This window comes from Ascaphus truei, chromosome 5 (genome assembly GCF_040206685.1).
Source record: "Ascaphus truei isolate aAscTru1 chromosome 5, aAscTru1.hap1, whole genome shotgun sequence".
Classification (NCBI taxonomy): Eukaryota; Metazoa; Chordata; class Amphibia; order Anura; family Ascaphidae; genus Ascaphus; species Ascaphus truei.
In genome coordinates, this window is record NC_134487.1 from 226,962,221 (window position 1) to 226,983,707 (window position 21,487).

General features: G+C 43.2%; 1 protein-coding gene across 5 annotated transcripts in view; it reads left to right on the top strand.

The window, feature by feature from the left end:
- The window catches only part of LOC142495769 (A disintegrin and metalloproteinase with thrombospondin motifs 2-like), a 1,094,144-nt gene that overhangs the window by 438,001 nt on the left and 634,656 nt on the right, over positions 1-21,487 (top strand). For all 5 annotated transcript variants that reach the window (XM_075601705.1, XM_075601706.1, XM_075601707.1 and 2 more), the window contains one exon: positions 19,754-19,859. In XM_075601705.1, coding sequence (XP_075457820.1) covers positions 19,754-19,859 — 106 coding nt within the window. The remainder of the gene's footprint in view (positions 1-19,753; positions 19,860-21,487) is intronic.

Consider the following 21,487-nt stretch of genomic DNA (forward strand, 5'->3'; position numbering starts at 1 on the left):
TAGATGAATTGCCCTTTATTAAAAACATTAACTAGCATATTCAAATAAATAAAGTACTACTGACCTCATCAATACGAAGTGTCCGTAGCCAGCAACATCCTTGTCTTGCCCACAACATACATAGCAAATAAAAAAGCCAATACATTGCAAGTACATTCAGATATCAATTGACCCCTTAAACACCTTATCAGATAATAACCGCAAAGGTGATTAAGGGGTTAAGCCACACAGGCCCGATACCCACCCTTCACCCATGAATTTGTACAGTGGCTTCATCATGCAACTATATATATATATATATGTATGTATATATATATATATATATATATATATATATATATATATATATATATATATATATATATATATTGTATATATATATATATATATATATATATATATATATACTATATATATATATATATATATATATATATATATATATATATATATATATATACTATATATATATATATATATATATATATATATACATACAGTATATATATATATATATATATATATATATATATATAAATATATATATATATATATATATATATATATATATATATATATAGTATATATATATATATATATATATATATATATATATATATATATATATATATATATATATATATATATACAGTATATATACCCACGATGAACCAATATACAAATAAATGTAGAAGGGTTATCAAAAGCTTACTGTCCTACAACCAAACACTTCTCCATACAGACACTACATTAAAGTCAATTTCCTTTAATAATCCTAACTGATCTCACAATCTATATCATCACAAACCAATGAAAAGCCAATGAAACACCTCACATTCCAATATATATGATGCATAAAATATATGCACCATATACATTCTGCAAATGAATCAACCAAGTAAACAAAAATCAATTAGCAATCATTATTTACATCCCTAAACAATTCACACTCCATCCCGAACAATGAAACAATTAACTAATTCACGCCTGGAGCAGAACAATTTAGCATGTGAAAAAATATAAGTACCAACCAAAATACAACCTTTAAAACCAAGGCTAGCCCTGACCTCCCTCAAACACACAATACAATACCAAGGAATACATCTATCTAATTTTAAAATACTTTAAACTCACAATAAAGCATACAGTAGCAGCATACACAAAATAATTTAAAACACATCTAATCCAGCTTTTAAAACAACATAATTTCTTACCCTGTACTGTACTGTATGTATATATCTCTCTAGACATATATACATACATACATACAGTGGCAAGAAATGATATACCACAAAAAAAAAAATTCACATGTTAAAAAACCTTTTGAAAAAATTAACAAGTTAAATAAAATACATTTCTTTAGTTCACTTACCATTACTTGGCCCCACCGACTCCCATTGCGCAGCTTACTCACGAACCAATCCACGATCAGGAACCCATAAAATAAAAAACCATAAAATAATAAACATTAAACTAAAAATCAAAATCAATCCACGGGTCTTCTACTTGTAATCCATCTTCATCTGTATTCTTCTTTCTTCTATCTCCTTCCAGCGGGGCCGGGTGGGGTCATCTCCCCGTCTGCGGCCACGCCCTGGTCTTCTTTCTTGCCCGGAGGTCCTTCCTCCGCGGCGTCTGGCTTCAAAATGAGACGACATAGGCTTTTAAAGGCCTATGACGTCACATTTTTAATCATGTTCCCACGGTCCTGATTGGGCCGTGAAAACCATGTGTTTTGGCCGACAAAAAAAAAATGACGTCACTTAAAGGCAATGACAGCACAGCCAATCAGAATGGCTTTGCTTCAATTGCCTTTAAGATGACGTCATGAAAAGACACATGGCCGCCCTCACATGGTATGGTAGCCAATCAGAGCGTGGGAACTCCATCCCTACTCTGATTGGCTCTAGTACCATGTGACAGAGGCTTGGGGGGAAAAAGGATGTGACGTCATTGAAAGCTTGTCACATGGTACTAGAGCCAATCAGAGTAGGGATGGAGTTCCCACGCTCTGATTGGCTACCGTACCATGTGTGGACGGCCATGTGTCTTTTAATGACGTCATCTTAAAGGCAATTGAAGCAAAGCCATTCTGATTGGCTGTGCTTTCATTGCCTTTAAGTGACGTCATTATTTTTTTTTCTGTCGGCCAAATCACATGGTTTTCACGGCCCAATCAGGACCATGGGAACCATGACGAAAAATGTGACATCATAGGCCTTTAAAAGCCTATGTCGTCTCATTTTGAAGCCAGGCGCCACAGAGGATGGACCTCCGGGCAAGAAAGAAGACCAGGGCGTGGCCGCAGACGAGGAGAAGACCCCGCCCCGACCCGCTGGAAGGAGATAGAAGAAAGAAGAATACAGATGAAGATGGATTACAAATAGAAGACCCGTGGATTGATTTGGATTTTTAGTTTAATGTTTATTTTTTTATGGTTTATTATTTTATGGGTTCCTGATCGTGGATTGGTTCGTGAGTAAGCTGCGCAACGGGAATCGGTGGGGGCAAGTAATGGTAAGTGAACTAAAGAAATGTATTTTATTTAACTTGTTAATTTTTTCAAACGGTTTTTTAACATGTGTATTTTTTTTTTTTGTGGTATATCATTTCTTGCCACTGTATGTATGTATGTATATATGTCTAGAGAGATATATACATACAGGGTAAGAAATGATGTTGTTTTAAAAGCTTGATTTGTTGTGTTTTAAATTAATTTGTCTATGCTGCTATGCATTATTGTGAGTTTAAAGTATTTTAAAATTAGATAAATGTATTCCTTGGTATTTTATTGTGTGTTTGAGGGAGGTCAGCGATAGCCTTGGTTTTAAAGGTTGTATTTTGGTTGGTACTTATATTTTTTCACAGGCTAAATTGTTCTGCTCCAGGCGTGAATTAGTTAATTGTTTCATTGTTCAGGATGGAGTGTGAATTGTTTAGGGATGTAAATAATGATTGCTAATTGATTTTTGTTTACTTGGTTGATTCATTTGCAGAATGTATATGGTGCATAGATTTTATGCATTATTTATATTGGAATGTGAGGTGTTTCATTGGCTTTTCATTGGTTTGGGATGATTTAGATTGTGAGATCAGTTAGGATTATTAAAGGAAATTGATTTTAATGTAGTGTCTGTATGGAGAAGTGTTTGGTTGTAGGATAGTATGGTTTTGATAACTCTTCTACATTTATTTATATATTGGTTCATCATGTGTGTGTATATACTGTGTATATATATATATATATATCTGTATATATACTGTATACAGTATATATATATATATATATAGTTACATGATGAAGCCACTGTACAAATTCATGGGTGAAGGGTGAGTATCGGGCCTGTGTGGCTTAACCCCTTAATCACCTTTGCGGTTATTATCTGATAAGGTGTTTAAGGGGTTAATTGATATCTGAATGTACTTGCAATGTATTGGCTTTGTATTTTCTATGTATGTTGTGGGCAAGACAAGGATGTTGCTGGCAACGGACACTTCGTATTGATGAGGTCAGTAGTACTTTATTTATTTGAATATGCTAGTTAATGTTTTTAATAATGGGCAATGTTTTTAATAATGGGCAGTACTTTATTTATTTGAATATGCTAGTTAATGTTTTTAATAATGGGCATATCTGGATAATAGTTATTTTGCACATTATTGTACTGTAGGTGTTGGGGGGGAGGGTGTATGTATTGAATGTATAGGCCAGGTTTATTTTTTTTACATTCAGGGTTGGTTCCGTGGTTCTGCGTGGGACCTCTGGAGACCACCTGCGGGTATCCTCGGGTATCCCAAGGGTATCAGGCTGGTGGTTCCACGGGTGACACACCGGGGATGAAGCTGTGTGGTCCCACTTCTGTGGGGGCACCGCGGACCCGTAGTGAGAACTTGTGAGTTCCCCAGACCCCCGTGGAAACCACCCGAGGCCCCGCAGACACCTGTGGGTCTTACCCGGGGCTCCCAGACATCCACGGGCCTACCGTGGGGACACAATTGTGGCCTACGGTGACCCAAGGAGACCACCTGGGGGCCATGGTGCTGGCGGGATCCACCAGCAGGCCTCCAGAACCTGTGAAAAAAGGGCTGCTGGTAAACTGTAGGTCTGTCCAGGTGCCCCGCCAGCCCACCGGGGACTCGTGTGGGTCTGCGTTATGAACCCTGTTTGTAAAAGGATAAATCTTGTATTTATGGGGGGGCACAGGGGGTGGATAATGTATTTAATACATATAATGCTGTTTATTGTGGGTCACTGTACTGTTTTTATTGTGGGTACTGGGGGTGGGGGGGGGGTGTTTCCCCAACGGTATGTGGGTAGGCCTCCCTTATGGGTACTGGGTGGTTAGGCCTCACAGGGGGGGGTTAGTATGGGAGGGTATGTAGGCATCCCGAGTGGTGGGTGAGGGTGGGTTAACCCCTTAATGACTGTAGCGGTTAATAACCGCTATGGTGATTAAGGGGTTAGTAGACATTACTTTGTATGTTTTAATTTTTGTCTCTTTTTTGCAGCAGCGGAGGGGCCATGTGCAGGTGGGTAGTGGGTAGTGGGTGTGGGTGTGGTTATTTACATGGGATCCCCCTCCCCACATTTACATACAGTACACTGCACTCACAGAAAACAAAGGCCAGGCAGATTTAACTGACACAATAAGGGGAGGGGGGCTTACACAGATTAGTCAAAGCAGCGAAGCTTAGCAGACACAATAGGGGGAGGGTTTTTTACATAGATTGCAGTGAAGGCAGGGAAGCTTCACACAAAATAGGGGGAGGGTTTTTTTTACATAGATTACAGTGAAGGCAGGGAAGTTTAAAACACACAATAGGGGGAGGGTTTTTTACATAGATTACAGTGAAGGCAGGGAGGTTTAAAACACACATTAAAAATATGTATGTAATGTATTTATTGTTTATTCTGCCTTAACCCTTCATTGCCTTAGCGGCTATACGCTATGGTAATGAAGCAGCATTTCTGTATTTTTAATAAAATTGTGCAGGAGCAGGGGGTCCCCTGAGCATTAATTTCTGGCTCAGGGAACCACCTGCTCACTGTACAATATTATTAAAATACAGAAATGCTGCTTCATTACCATAGCACATAGCCGCTAAGGTAAAGAACGATTCTTTATTGATGTGTGTGTTTTATTTATACTGTACATGTGCAGAGGGTCTCCGGAGCAGAACCGCTGTGGTTTTAGGTCCAGGGACCCCCTGCTCCCCGAGGTACAGGCCCCTTGAGGGGGTGCCGGTATCCCTCTGCTTGGTTTACAGGCCGCGGTCACCTGATCGGGACCTTTAAACGCAGAAGTATACCGGCACCTCGTGACCCAAGAGCGGTACTGATTCTGCAAGTAAAGTCTGCCACACCGCATAGGACTACCAGTTGTGAATGGAGTATATGCAGAAAAATTTGAAAATTGATGCAAGACTGTGCTGAAGCAGGGGAATTTTCCATAAACAAGTGCTGAGGGTAAAATTGCATACTAAAAAAAAGGGAATTGCTGAGCTGTGTAAAAGGTATCCCAAATTGTGAAGAGTGAATGTCATAATACCCAAAGTAGAGACTGAACTCAAGCAGAAAATCCCATTATTTGGCTGAAGCAGAGAAATTGCACCTAGCAAGTAAATTTTGTAAAGCAAATAGAAGTTTTTACCTAGCAACTGCACATCCAGTATACCTAAAGAGAGAGAATGCATGCACGGTACTGCTGATATTGTAAAACTTACCCAAGAAAAAGAAAAAAGTCTACAGAGATGCCTGTGAGAGCCACGACCTCTACAAGCAAAATATGCCCACCTGTAAGACTACCACAATTGGTTCTAGCAAATACAGTGGCAACAGCTGCAATAGCGCCTCCTGAGGTCAGGAAGAAAATTACACCTGAGAGCCCCAAAATGGAGGACAAGGTGCAGTGTTCCTGTAATGAACCCTACCCCACGGAAGAGTGGCCCTTCCAGTCCAATAAGGAGGAAGACATCTCTTACGGGGAACCCGAACCGAGTCACATCCACAAAACACCCCAAGAATGGTGGGGGTGCCTGAACTCGGCACGAACAGAAGAGACCGCTCTCTATGATGACGAATATGGTCGACAAGAGACAGAGCGGGAGCAGCAGATCACCCAATATTTCTGTCAGCTAAAGCAACTGCAAGAAAAGCCTGGCGTATATAATGAAGCTGCTGAAGTATCAAATAAAGAAGGAGACCCCAGTATTCCTGATGGGACGGAGCCATCCAAAACAAATAGGCGTAAAAAGAAAAAGAAAAGCGGTTCTTCACTTACCGTGGAAGGAACAGACACGTCCGCAGATGCTGTGGAGGAAAAGGGGGACCGAGTTGCCCTGCAGCCTAGAGAAAATGGAGAATTCGTCCCGCAGTTAACCGAATATCCAGAGGGCCCAAGGCAGAAGTCGTGTACCCCAAAGAAGTGTCTGTCCGGTTTCAACAGTGAGGAACCCTCAACCAACCATCCCAGGGAAGTGGAGCCGGAACCAGTGAGTGACGATCCCTTGACCAGCCCTGAAGATGCCCTGAAAAATGCCAGGCATGACTGTGATATGCTCCGTGAACAATTGAAACAAAAGAAAGATGGTTACACAGAGCTACAGAAAAATAACGTGAGGCTACAGAAAGATGTGCTCACAATTTACTCCTTGGCCAGGACAGAATTTGACGATCTCAAGACTGAGCTAGATACTGCAAACGCTACTATTTCCGCCATGGATGAAAAGCAGAGCCAATCTGATAAAATGATGGCTAAGCTGAAGCAGAAATATGAGGAGGCGCTAAAGCAGATGACAGTCTTCCAGCAAGAGGTTCACACTCTTCGCGTAAAGCTGAATGCCTCACAACAAGAGGTCAACAATGTCCGGACAGAGGTGGACATATCCCAGAAAGAGGTTCAGACACTTCGCAGAGCATTGGATGCCTCACATCATGAGACCAACAGCTGCCGCACAGACCTGGACGTTTCCAGAAAGGAACTACACAAGCTCACTGAGGAGCTGGACATTTCTAATGAAACTATTGTCAATCTTAATACAAATCTCAAAGTCTCTCAGAAGGAGTTACAGACCCTCAACCTAGAGAAGGAAGTGTCACGCCAGGAGACTGTCATTCTCAAAGCAGATGTGCGTAAATGGAAGGAGGACTGCAAGGAGGCCTTGAATAGTACAGAGACCAAAAAAGGAGAAAATTTAAGATTAAAAAGAAAAAACTTAAAACTCAAAGAAGAAAATTTTCATTTGACAGACGACGTCAAGGAAAAGAATGAAAAGCTGCACGAGCTTAAAGAAATAAATAGACTTTTGGTAGGTGAGAAGTTTGAAGCAGAGAACCGACTGCAGAACCAACTGCAAGGTCTGCATACGCACCTCGAGAAGGCCGAGGAGAAGCAGTGAACTCTGCAGGAAGACAATCTGCAGGCTGTTAAAGAAATTCAAGTGCTGCAGGAACGTCTGGTTACCCAGTATGTCCCTGCAAAGCAGCATGAGCAACTGAAGGCTACCCTGAGAATCACCAAAGCATCGCTAGAGGCCAAGCTTAGAACCCAGGTGACCCGGCACAAAATGGAGCACAAGAAGGTCCAGAAACTAAAACAAGTAACTGTGGCCCGAGCAAAGAAATTCATAGTGCTTCACAATGCAATAAAAATGTGGAAGCAAGCTCAGAGAAAGCAAAGCGTGCAGATAAATTCCCTGAGAAGAGACTTGCAAGACGCACTCGAAAAACAGGGATCTCTCGCGGATGAGATTACAGTTCTACAAGGACAAGTATTGACCTTGACTAAGCGTCAGTATCCCACAGCCACAAAATCCCATGAAGACAAGGGTGCAGTGAGAACTGGGAATACCGCTCGTCTGAAAAATAAGGTTGCAAAATTTGAACCACCTAAACAAGCACTAGCAAAACCTTCAGCCACTCAACAGGCAACAAAAGAAGGTACACGTGCTGAATTAAAACCAGAAGAATCCTTAGCTGATGAAGCTGAAAAGATGGGACATTCTCTGGAAGTAGGTGTGGAATTGCAACTTAACCCCAAAGAGGCTGAACTAGCAACCCCATTGAGTTGGAAAAGGGCAGAGAGACAGCTTCAAGAGCAGAAAACTCAAAGGACTGTTTTTAAACGCTCTGCAACTACTGCCATACAGTCTGCCTACAATAAGACGAGCACCCGACGCGAGGGAAATCTCATGACCGCGCACATAGCAAAAAGACTATTCTTAGAAAAAGTCCTCCTCGAGCGACTGAGGAGTGCTGATCTCAAGCACCTTCAGGAGGAGACACGAATAAACTGGAGAAAGGGCTCCAATCCCAGCAGGACTGAGGGTTCTCTTCCTCCATCCACTCTCATTCAAGTCACAGAGATATCTAGAATGAGAATGGAAGGATGGGATTTGGCCGTGGCAAGCCCGAGCTTCCCACAAAGAGGGGAGGTATGTAACAGGGGAGTTATCCCTGTTCAATTAATGTGCATCTAATCCCGCAGTGTGGTGGTTAACTGCTGGTAGTCAATTAACAAACACCACCTGCCTGATTAGATTGCTTAGAAAAGCCTGTATTTTGAGACAGGAAGAGAGACTCCTTAGCTCACACCTGAGCTGAACTTGGAGACAGAGCAGAGATTCCTTAGTCCACAACGGGGCTGAACCAAGGAAGGAGAGATGTCTTGAGCGACAAGCTGACCACAAGACAAAGGGGACAAGATTCTAACCTGGAGCCTGACATTTCCTGTGCACACAAGGGTGCGGTTCCAAGAGAGCAGAGCAGCTTCCCCTACAGCAGCCCAGCTAACAGATAAGATGAGGATACCTTAGGTGGTCTCCAGTGGTCTCACGCAGAACCAAGGAACAAACCCTGCATGTAAAAAAAATAAACCGGGCCTATACATTAAATACATACATGCACCCTACCACCCCCCAACACATACAGTACAATAATGTGCAAAATAACTATTATCCAGATATGGATAATATATTATTTGCCCATTATGAAACACATAAAACATGCATAAATCAAAACATGAATTTTTAATCTTAAAATCACCACATAGCATGTTAAAATAAATCCAGCATCGATTGTAAATATAAACCAACAAATCAGCAGCTAAACAAATGTTTATGAAATGTCACACAATTTCATTGAGTGTGTACATGAGGCAATTAATCTGTGCATCATATACACACTATGCAAAATATATGTAACAATAAAATACATTATGAACAATGTCCCATAATCACCAATGCCATCATGAAAATCAAATAGAAACTAAGCAACATCAATATAATTAGCATCAATCAATTAATCCAATTCCTCAAACAATTACAATACAATACAAATCAATTATACAATTCCCTATTCAATTCCTAAAGCCAAACCATTGCCAAAACAATTCTAATTTAAAGTAACCACCATCATTCTAATCTAAGTACCATAAAGAAGCCATTACAATTAACCTGTAACTAAATACAAATTACATTATTCACAACAATGACAAAATAAAGCTAATAAATACATTAGCCATACATGAAAAGAACATAAACATTAGCAAAACAATCAATTCTTATCCCTGTATGTCTATCCATACAGATAGATAAACATAACATACAGGGGAAATAATAGAGCATAAAATACAATGCATTTACTGTACATACATAAATCACATAGAATACACCCATTCAGTGTCCGTGAATGTATTATATATATAGGTACATAGCTACATTCACGGGCATTAAATGGGACTGAAAAAATAAAAGACATGAATCAAAAATCATAAAAACCTGTAAAAGTAAAAATAATACACTTTTCTTTTGTTTACTCACCATTAGATGTCCACTCACCGAAATCCAAGCGACCCGGAAGCACAGGAACCAATCCACAGGTAAACCATAAAATAAAAAACCATTACAATCCATAACGGTGTCTTGTTCTTCTATTAGTAATCCTTCCCATCTGTCTTGGGATCTTCTTTTCTTCTTTGGGGTCTTCTCCGGCTTCTTCAGTCTTCTTCCGTCTTCTTACGCCACGCCCTTCTTTTCTTCTTAGGAGGGGAGATGTTTTCTCCTCGGCGACTAACTTCAAAATGAGGCGACATAGGCTTTTATAGGCCTATGACGTCACATTTTGGTCAAATGTTTCCCATGGTCCTGATTGGGCCGTGAAAAACATGTGATTTGGCCGAACAAAAAAAAAATGATGACGTCATTTAAAGGCAATGAAAGCACAGCCAATCAGAATGGCTGTGCTTCAATTGCCTTTAAGATGACGTCATGAAAAGAAACATGGCCGGCCTCACATGGTACGGTAGCCAATCAGAGCGTGGGAAATACATCTCAACTCTGGCTCTAGTACCACGTGACAGACTTTCAATGATGTCACATCCGTTCTCCCCCAAGCCTCTGTCACATGGTCTACTAGAGCCAATCAGAGTTGGGATGGAGGCCTATGTCGCCTCATTTTGAAGCTAGTCGCCGAGGAGGGAACATCTATCCTCCTAAGAAGAGAAGAAGGGCGTGGCGTAAGAAGATGGAAGAAGATGGAAGAAGGCCCGGAGAAGACCGCAAAGAAGAAAAGAAGACACCAAAACAGATGGGAAGGATTACAAATAGAAGAACAAGACACCGTTATGGATTGTAATGGTTTTTTATTTTATGGTTTACCTGTGGATTGGTTCCTTTGCTTCCGGGTCGCTTGGATTTCGGTGAGTGGACATCTAATGGTGAGTAAACAAAAGAAAAATTGATTATTTTTACTTTTACATGTTTTTATGATTTTTGATTCATGTCTTTTATTTTTTCAGTCCCATTTAATGCCAGTGAATGTAGCTATGTACCTATGTATATAATACATTCACGGACACTGAATGGGTGTATTCTATGTGATTTTTGTATGTGAATGCATTGTATTTTATGCTCTATTATTGCCCCTGTATGTTATGTTTATCTATCTGTATGGATAGACATACAGGGATAAGAATTGATTGTTTTGCTAATGTTTATGTTCTTTTCATGTATGGCTAATGTATTTATCAGCTTTATTTTGTCATTGTTGTGAATAATGTAATTTGTATTTAGTTACAGGTTAATTGTAATGGCTTCTTTATGGTACTTAGATTAGAATGATGGTGGTTACTTTAAATTAGAATTGTTTTGGCAATGGTTTGGCTTTAGGAATTGAATAGGGAATTGTATAATTGATTTGTATTGTATTGTAATTGTTTGAGGAAATGGATTAATTGATTGATGCTAATTGTATTGATGTTGCTTAGTTTCTATTTGATTTTCATGATGGCATTGGTGGTTAGGGGACATTGTTCATAGTATATTTTATTGTTACATATATTTTGCATAGTGTGTACATGATGCACAGATTAATTGCCTCATGTACACACTCAATGCAATTGTGTGACATTTCATATACATTTGTTTAGCTGCTTATTTGTTGGTTTATATTTACAATCGATGCTGGATTTATTTAAACATGCTATGTGGTGATTTTAAGATTAAAAATTCATGTTTTGATTTATGCATGTTTTATGTGTTTCATAATGGGCAAATAATATATTATCCATATCTGGATAATAGTTATTTTGCACATTATTGTACTGTATGTGTTGGGGGGGAGGGGTGCATGTATGTATTTAATGTATAGGCCCATTTTTTTTTACATGCAGGGTTTGTTCCTTGGTTCTGCGGGAGACCTCTGGAGACCACTTGAGGTATCCTCGGGTATCACATGGGTACCAGGCTGCGTGGTCCATGGGACCTGCGTACCCGGTTTCTGCGGGGAAGAACCGGTGGCCCCACATCTGTGGGGGCACCGCGGACCCGTTGTGTGCGGGGAAGAACCGGTGACCCCACATCTGTGGGGGCACCGCGGACCCGTAGTGCCCACCCGTTGGTCGCCAGACCCCTGTGGGAACAACCCGAGGCCCCTCAGACACCTGTGGGTCTGACCCGGGGCTCCCAGACATCCACGCACCTACCATGAGGACCCAATTGTGGCCCACGGTGACCCACGGAGACCACCTGGGGGCCATGGTGCCTGGCGGGACCCACAAACAGGCCTCCAGAACCTGTATGCAACAAGTTGCTGGTAACCTGTAGGTCTGTCAGGTGACCCGTCAGGCCCACATGGGACTCGCGTGGGGCTGGGGTATGAACCCTGTATGTAAAATGATAAATCATGTATTTATGGTGGGGCACAGGGGGTGGATTATGTATTTAATAAATAGAATGATGTTTATTGTGGGGCTGTGTATTGTTTTTATTGTGGGTACTGGGGGTGGGGGGAGGGGGTATTGGTCCCAAGAGTATGTGGGTAGGCCTCCCTTGAGGGTAGTGGGTGAGGGTAGTTAGGCCTCACAGGGTGGGGGGTGATTGGGGTAGGGTATGTAAGCCTCCCGAGTGGTGGGTGAGGGTGGGTTAACCCCTTAATATCTGTAGCGGTTAATAACTGCTATGCTGATTAAGGGGTTAGGGGACATTACATTGGCTATTGTGATTGTTGTGCAAGTTTTGCCGCACAGGAGGGGCATGTGCAGGATGAGGATGAAGATGGCCTTCATCGTGGGTGCCTGTAAAAGATAAGTGTTATATATATTGCCTGTATTTATTGTAATTTATATGTATTTAAAATGGGCAAATGCATTATTATCCATAAGTGGATAATAGTAATTTTGCCCATTACAGTACTGTATGTGTTAGGGGGCGGGGGGGGATGTGTGTTGTTTATTGGGGGCAATTGTCCCCAATAAACATGATAATGTGCCTTAACCCCTTCATTGCCTTAGCGTCTATCCGCTAAGGTAATGAAGCTGCATTAATTTAAATTTTAATAATAGTGTGTGGGAGCAGGGGGTCCCCTGAGTTGAACCGCATTGGTTTCAGGTCCGAGGACCCCCTACTTCAGGAGATATAGGCCCCTTTATGGCATGCCAGTATCCCCTGCAGATTTTAAATGACCCGGTCATGTGACGCGGTAGCTTTAAGGTGCAGGGGATACCGGCACTCCATAAAGGGGCCTGTATCTCCTTAAGTAGGGGGTCCTCGGACCTGAAACCAATGCGGCTCAGCTCCGGAAACCCCCTGCTCATGTACACTATTATTAAAATGTATTTATTTAGTGTACGATCGCCTGTAACAGTCTTGCATGGAGATACAGAATCTCCATGCAAATTTTACAAGCAGCTTTTTTTTCTATCAGCTAGCGTACGTAAAGGTTAAGAACGCTAGCAGGGGGGAAAAAGCAAACCATACGCTGTGGCTGTTTTGAGCTATTTTGAGCAGGTACGTTAACCCTTTGCGGTCCTATGTCGGAATATATCCGGCAAATTATTTTAGTACTTGCGGTCCAATGTTGGATTTCCCCAGCATTACCCTTGCACTTCTCCCACCAGCTGCACTGATCTCCAACCCCCACCCTCCCAGCCCGGCACCGATCCCCATCAGCAGCCCCGCACCCCAGCAGCCGCACTGACCCGCCCCCCCAGCCCCGTACCAAATCCAGCCCGCACCGATCCCCGAGCCCAGCACCAATCCCCCCAGCCCAGCACCGATTCCTGCAGGTAGCCCCACGATGCCTCAGCAGCTGAAGGAGGGGGGAGGGGCCTGTGAGTGTGGTGTGTGTGTGCAGTGTTTGTGGATCGCGCTATAACGGGGTTGAGCTGTATGTGGGTTTTTTCCCGGAAATTAAATTAGACCTGCTGGCGCACTTAGTGAAAATTAATTGGACCACAAAGGGTTAAAAAATGGCCGCAAGGCCTTAGTGAATCGCGTCCCCGGCTTCACTTTTTAACGAACCTGCTTTTTGGCAAAATCAGAACGCAAAGCCATTGAGCTTAGTGCATAGCCCCCATAGTACTTTTGCCACTGTGATGGCTTTCTGGTCTTTTGTGGGGAAGACCTGAGCATACCGGGTGTAATATTCCGTGATGACCAGCACGTTGCATATTCCTCGGCTATCGGGCTCAATGCACAGAAAGTCCATACACACAAGGTCCATTGGGCCAGAACTCTTCAGATGGCCCATGGGCGCTGCTCTGGTAGGCAGTGTCTTGCGTTGTATACACCGAGAACAACGGCGACAGTGGTGTTCTATGGCTTCCCGCATCTTGGGCCAGAAAAAGCGGTCTCGGACCAACCCAAATGTCTTCTCCACACCGAGATGTCCATGTTCATCATGTAGGGACATTAACACCATGTACTGCAAGTTCCTAGGTATGACTAGTTGTCGTCTATCCAGGTGGTTGTGGTATTGCACCACCCGATAGAGTAAGCAGTTATCGATTTCAAATTTGTCTGACTCCCGCATGAGCAAAGCCACCAAGTCCCTGTGAGCACTCTTCAGGAGTGCTGGGTTCTTCTTTTCAACGGCTTGCCTAATAAAACTAATTACGGGATCTCGTATTTGGTAGTCCACCAGATCTTTCCACCGTATTACTTTATCATGAGTTATGTTCATCCCATTTGGATCGCAGTAGGCGGCTAGGATAGCCTGCGACTGGCATCCTAAGGAATCTGTAACCCGTAGTTCGGAGAAGGCCACTTGATCGTTGATGATGGTGGCGGTGCTACACATAGCTCGCATCCCTGGTCCTGGGATTTCTTCCCAGTCATCATCATCTGGAGTAGCACTTAGTCCTGGTCGTCGGGATAGAGCGTCAGCTTCAACATTCAAAGGCCTCGGCTTGTACTTCAGAGAGAATTGGTAATTGTTTAGGGCTGCCAGCCATCATGACCTGATGCATCCAACTTGGCGGAGGTCTGAATGTACATGGAGGGATTGTTGTCCGTCCTTACCTCAAACGTCACACCGTAAAGGTAATCGTGGAGTTTTTACGTGATCGCCCATTTGAGAGCCAGAAACTCTAACTTGTGCACAGGGTATTTTTGTTCACTGTGTGTCAGACTGTGGCTGATGTAGGCCATGGGCCGAAGACCCTCGGGGTGCTTCTAATTTAAGACTGCGCCCAGTCCATTGAGACTGGCATCCACGTGCAGAACGTAGGGTTGTTCTGGATCAGCGTATACAAGCACCGGGGCTTCCGTCAGACTTTTCTTCAAATTCAGGAAGGCCTGTTCACACTCGGGCATCCACTTATCGCTGAACGGCTGACGGGCCGAAGTTGCCTTTCGTTCCGTATCTTCGGGATATATCTTCAAAAGATTGTTGAGGGGTTTAGCTCGACTGGAGCACCCTTCCACGAAACGACGGTAATACCCACAGAAACATAAGAATGATCGCAGCTCTGTGACATTCTCGAGACGGGGCCAGTTCACTACCGCTTCTACTTTGGGCGGATCGGTGGCAATTCCTTGGGCAGGCACGATGTGCCCAACGTAAGTCACCGAGGTGTGACAGAACTGACACTTGTCGAGCGACAACTTCAACCCTTCTTTTCCAAGACGGTCTATCACCTTAAACAGCCTCTCTCTGTGCTCCTCCAGGGTCTTCCCGAAGACAATGATGTCATCCAGGTAGACTAGACACTCCCAAGGGTTCATGTCTCCGATAGTTTTCTCCATCAGTCGCTGGTAGGTAGCAGGGGCCCCACATATACCTTGGGGCATACGCGTAAATTGGTAGAAACCCAGGGGGCAGATGAAGGCTGTCTTTTCCTGGTCCTCTGTACTCATAAGTACCTGGTAGTACCCAGATCTTAAGTCAAAAACACTGAACCATTGGCTCCCGGTTAGAGCATTCAGAATCTCTTCAATGCAAGGAAGGTTGTATTGGTCGGGTACCGTACAATTGTTCAGGGTTCGATAATCAACACACAGTCTTACGGATCCGTTCTTCTTACTTACCACCACAATGGGTGAGGCGTAAGGACTCCGAGACCGTTAAAATTCCAGCGGTCTCCATTTCTTTCAGGACGTTCCTTACATGGTCCACATCCCTGGAGGTGATGCGACGAGAGCACTCACGGAACAGAGTGGCGTCACTCAATCTAATGGTGTGTTGGGCACTGTGACAGCAACCCACATCCATCTCACTGGTGGAAAACACCGTCCTTCGTTCATTCAACTTGGCTGTCAGTCGACACTTCCACGCAGTTGGCAGCGTCGAATATCCGAAGTTGAAATCCAGGTCGACTAACTGCTCATCCACGGCAGCTGCGTGTATACCCTTTCTGAACATCTTCTTCAGGGGTACTCTCCAGAGAGAAAAGATGGTCGGTCTCATCTCGATTGGGATAGCAGCACCAGACGGCCATATGTTGCACTCCCCCTGGTAAAATTGTCATCAGTCCGCGTTGACGATTGTAGAGATCCCCGTGACGCTCTTAGGCATATACCCGGTTGCACTCCTCCCGTAGTACAGGGTCAAGGAGTGGATTGGCCATGGGTAATTCGTTGGTCTCTTTCAAGTATGCTCTGATTACAGCTCGCTCTAGGCAGAAGCAATTAGGCAGAACCATAGATCCCTTCTAGTATGACACGCACTATAGCAGATGGGCCTACCTGAATGTAAGCATACGATGGTGAGACTCCATCGTTGGGGCTTGGTTCAGGAGGGATTTCGGAGGCCTCAGAAGACTCCGGGGAGGTCTTAGATGTCTGTACTTTTGCAATCTGTAAGTGGCAGATCATTGACCTAGCAGAGCTTCCCTTACTTGGGTTTTATTTTTCTGGGTCGTCTTTCTCGGGGCATTCCCTGGAGAAATTGCTCTTCTGTCAGCATCCATAGCATACAACATCCGGGAGGTCGAATCATCCTTTGTACGTGGGTGACGGTCTTTCGAAGGTACGGCCCTTCCCAGCAGGCGACTTGTGTGTCACCTCTTCCTTTTGGCCTTTTTTCCCCATGATATTTTGCTTCCTTGCTCCCCATCCCCTTCCATATGTCACGTGCTAATTGCTGCTATCTGCTTGTACTAGACATATTATTGCTTTTTAATCACACCAGTTTACTACTAGTCCTTTTGACTACTCTGGTCATTTAATAAAATTTACACATATTTATTTTTCAACCATACGGAAGTGGTGCTTCTTTTTCTTGTGTCTCTGTGTGTCTCTCTCTCTCTGTATGTGTCTCTCTCTGTGTGTCTCTCTCTCTCTCTCTCTCTCTCTCTCTCTCTCTCTCTCTCTGTGTCTCTCTCTCTCTCTGTCTCTCTCTCTGTGTCTCTCTGTGTCTCTCTCTCTCTGTGTCTCTCTCTCTCTCTGTGTATCTCTCTCTCTCTCTCTGTGTCTCTCTCTCTCTCTCTCTCTCTCTCTCTCTATGTGTCTCTGTCTCTCTCTCTCTCTCTCTCTCTCTCTCTTTGTGCCTCTCTCTCTCTGTGTCTCTCTCTCTGTGTCTCTCTCTCTGTGTGTCTCTCTCTCTCTCTCTGTGTGTCTCTCTCTCTGTCTGTGTGTCTCTCTCTCTGTCTGTGTGTGTCTCTCTCTCTGTCTGTGTGTGTCTCTCTCTCTCTCTGTCTGTGTGTCTCTCTCTCTCTGTGTCTCTCTCTCTCTCTGTGTCTCTCTCTCTCTGTGTCTCTCTCTCTGTGTGTCTCTCTCTCTGTGTGTCTCTCTCTCTCTCTGTGTGTGTCTCTCTCTCTGTCTCTTATATATATATATATACTCAGAACAGTCCAACAAGAAAGTCTCTTATCTGTTTCTGTTGTTGTTGGTGCTGTAGGGGAAGGCCTCTCTGCTCTCCCGGGTCAGCATTCTTATGTGCTATAGCACTCTCGCACTCTCTGTGTCCAGGTATCTCTATATGTCTTGTCCCCTTGTCTTGCTGTCAGCATACGGTCCTTTTTTATGTATGAAGACATCATCTTTTCTTCAGGTCAGCCCAGTTGTGGGCTAAGGAAAAGTCTGGTCTGTCCTCCTTCTCCTTATGTCAGCCCAAATGTGAGCTAAGGAAAATCTCTCTCCTGTTTCCAACAGGAGGCTTTTCTTACAGACTTAATTGGCAAGGTGGATTCTGGTTAATCGCTTGCTGATCTTTACCAATCCCTGCTGGATTTGTGAGATAGTTTCTTCAACAGGGATAAGTCCCTGTTTCGGTCCCCTAAGAGGTATTACAACTGACAACGAATCCCCAGGAGCAATACAGTATGGCTACTAGAACATTGAACTACTTACAGTACACAATACAGCTGTACCTACAAATAACCTATACTCGACAGGGGGAGATGAGATACTTGAACTACACCTGATGGAGATACGTTGTTAGGAATTATGCAGATAAAAAATATTTTAACTATTCAAATTATTTATTTGTATAGTAAACTGTATCTCTCTCATTTGTGATCCCAAATACAGAGTTGTAACCTTTGTCTCACCCTGAGTATACAGTAGGTAAATGCAAGTCGCAGCATAATGAATAGCCCATGAATAGGTTCCATACAGTAGTTACTTAGTAGATGAGGATAGAAAAAGACATATGTCCATCAAATTCAACCTACACTGGCGACACAGTTTATCACACTGCGGCCAGATCCGCAAGCCGGGAGATTTCCCGGCTTGCTAGTGGCCGCCCCTCGGCGTGCCGCGCGTCATAGACGCGCGGTCACGCGTCTTCGGGAGCGTGCGCCCCCTGCACGCGCGTCCAGGGGCTCCCCGAGGGAGCCCTGGTGTCCCGCGATCGCGGGACAGCGGCAGGGGGTTCCGGGGGACCCGGCGGACCCGGCAGCGGTAGGGAGAGCGCCCCGATCGGAGGGCGCTCTTCCGCTGCTTCGGCGCGCGCCCGTCACTCTCGGGCGCGCGCCAGGCTACTGCTGCGGCACAGAACGGGCAAATGCTCGAATAAACTGTGCCGCAGCAGTATGCTAAATTTAGATATTTCATCTGACAGACTTCTTGCATTAGCAAGAATGCATTTAAGGTTGTTTTCAGTCAGTGCTACTGTTATCTTATACAGTATGTACCTGCCTATCTACTCCAACTGTATTTAGTCTTTGGAAGCTTACAAGTATTATCTGTATTTAATATGGCTGTCTCCTTGTCTGCCAAACTGCCTCTTTCATCCATTCTTCCTGCTTGACCCCTAGCTATTTACCCATTCCTATCTATTCTGTCTAGTTCATTCTCTTTTTCTGGTCCCTCCCCCTCCTTCCTATTTTAAAATCTGCCTCATTTGCATACAACATTTAAGGCTGAGATTATACCAAGTACTGCAATGCGCGCACGCCAAACTGTTATGTCACATTTGCTACGCCGCCGAGTGACGTGCACAAGCACATTCCTTTGTGCGTGTGACTGCAGGGGAGACAAGGTTGATCGGAAGACTCTGATTGGACGTTTTCATCACGTGACGTGACCGTCGCCAGATGAAAACAAATTTAGAAATCTCTTCCACAGCTTCCCGCTTGCAGTATGGCGCAGCACAACCATCGCCATAGGTATGAACCCTTTTATTGGATTTATGTTATTTGTTTTGGCGCCGCGCAGCCTCACTCCACGTGACACCGCGGGCGATTTTTTTGATATAATCACGTCCTTAATATTATGTGGAACTGCACAGCTAACATTATGTTGAGTCAAAAAAGGTGTTTTCACATTGTTTGGACATTACAATAAGGGCTTAATGAATACAGCAAGATCCAAATCATGCAACAACAGTATTTTTGCCTGGAAATTCCCTTATCTTTTTTTGTTAAATAGGCCCTATGTCTTTCAATATAGACCATAAAGCTGTGAGTTAGACAAGAGCCATGCAATAAACATATTAAACAATGCAAATGTGCTTTAGTTAATATGTTATTTTTTTACTAAGGCATGTTAATAGAATTTGTTTGAGTATTTCTGTGCTCTCCTTTTTCTTCTGTAGGTTATGCTCCAGTTACAGGAATGTGCCATCCTGTACGAAGTTGTACACTAAATCATGAAGATGGGTTTTCTTCAGCCTTTGTGGTAGCTCATGAGACTGGTCACGTGTAAGTAATCGAGTTATAAATACCTTCCCTATTTCTAATAAAGTCTAGACTCTAGAACAAAAAGTTATTTACAGATGTAGCCAGACTTATGTGCACGGTGACCATGAGAAGGAAAGCAAAATGCAGCAGCTCTGGGACAGTAAAAGCTGCGAGTCGCTGGGGGGAAGGAGGGTCCATTCTGCCAAATGGGTTCTCCCACAGATAATTTCTCGCTGCCGGGGGAAGTCACAGGAGCCAGAGTACACTGAAGATGACTGTATCGGATGAACATGCAAAGGCCTTGAAGGTCATTGATGCCAGAGTGGGTATTTAAAGTCTCCTATTGAGGGGGAGACCTAGTTTAGTAGAGTTTTTAGTTGTGTGTGTGTGTATATATATATATATATATATATATATATATATATATATATATATATATATATATATAAAGCAACTGTAAATATTACTGTATGTTCATTTGCATGTCTTAGACAGGTCTGCAACCCTGTCTTTCCCCATTGTCACCCAGTATACAGCGCTTCCACTGCAGCAAGGGATTCTGGGAAATGACATGCAAATGAGCACTCAGTGCCACCTTTTGTCTCAAGCTCGTATTACACAAGCCAATCCTCAAGCCACTGCATGCTGTTTTAAACACAGCTTTTAAACAGAGGCTGGGATGAGATGCAAAGCCATTAGACCTACTCACATTCATGTTTCAACCTTGATGGGTATCATCAGTGTGGGGTTGATTTTACTGGGAAAGCAAGAGAGGCTATGGGATAGGCTAAACCATAATACTGAGTTAAGTTATGGTGAGTTCTGGGTATGCACCTTAACCCTGGCTGTGCTCAAAGCTGTGACCATGCAGCAAGCTTAAGCCTATAGGGAACCATGTTAAAAATGGTTATTGAGGCAAAAAGTGACACTGTGTGCTCATTTGCATGTCATTTCCCAGAATCCCTTGCTGCAGTGGAAGTGCTGTATGCTGGGTGATAATGGGGAAAGGCGGGGTTGCAGACCTGCCTAAGACATGCAGATGAGCATACAGCTATATTTGCATATTTGCTTTCCTGTGGAGGGTTTTTGTCACTTTTTTTACTCACCATAACTTAACTCAGTATTATGGTTTAGCCTATCCCATAGCCTCTCTTGCTTTCCCAGTAAAATCAACCCCACACTGATGAGACCCATCAAGGTCGAAACAGCTGTCTGTGGGTGGTTTTCTGGGTATGCACCTTAACCCTGGCTGTGCTCAAAGCTGTGACCATGCAGCAAGCTTAAGCCTATAGGGAACCATGTTAAAAATGGTTATTGAGGCAAAAAGTGACACTGTGTGCTCATTTGCATGTCATTTCCCAGAATCCCTTGCTGCAGTGGAAGTGCTGTATGCTGGGTGATAATGGGGAAAGGCGGGGTTGCAGACCTGCCTAAGACATGCAGATGAGCATACAGCTATATTTGCATATATATATATATATATATATATATATATATATATATATATATATATATATATATATATATATATATATATCTCAACAATCCCTATACATATACATATATATATATATATATATATATATATATATATATACACAGTATATACACACACATGATGAGCCAATATACAAATAAATGTAGAAGGG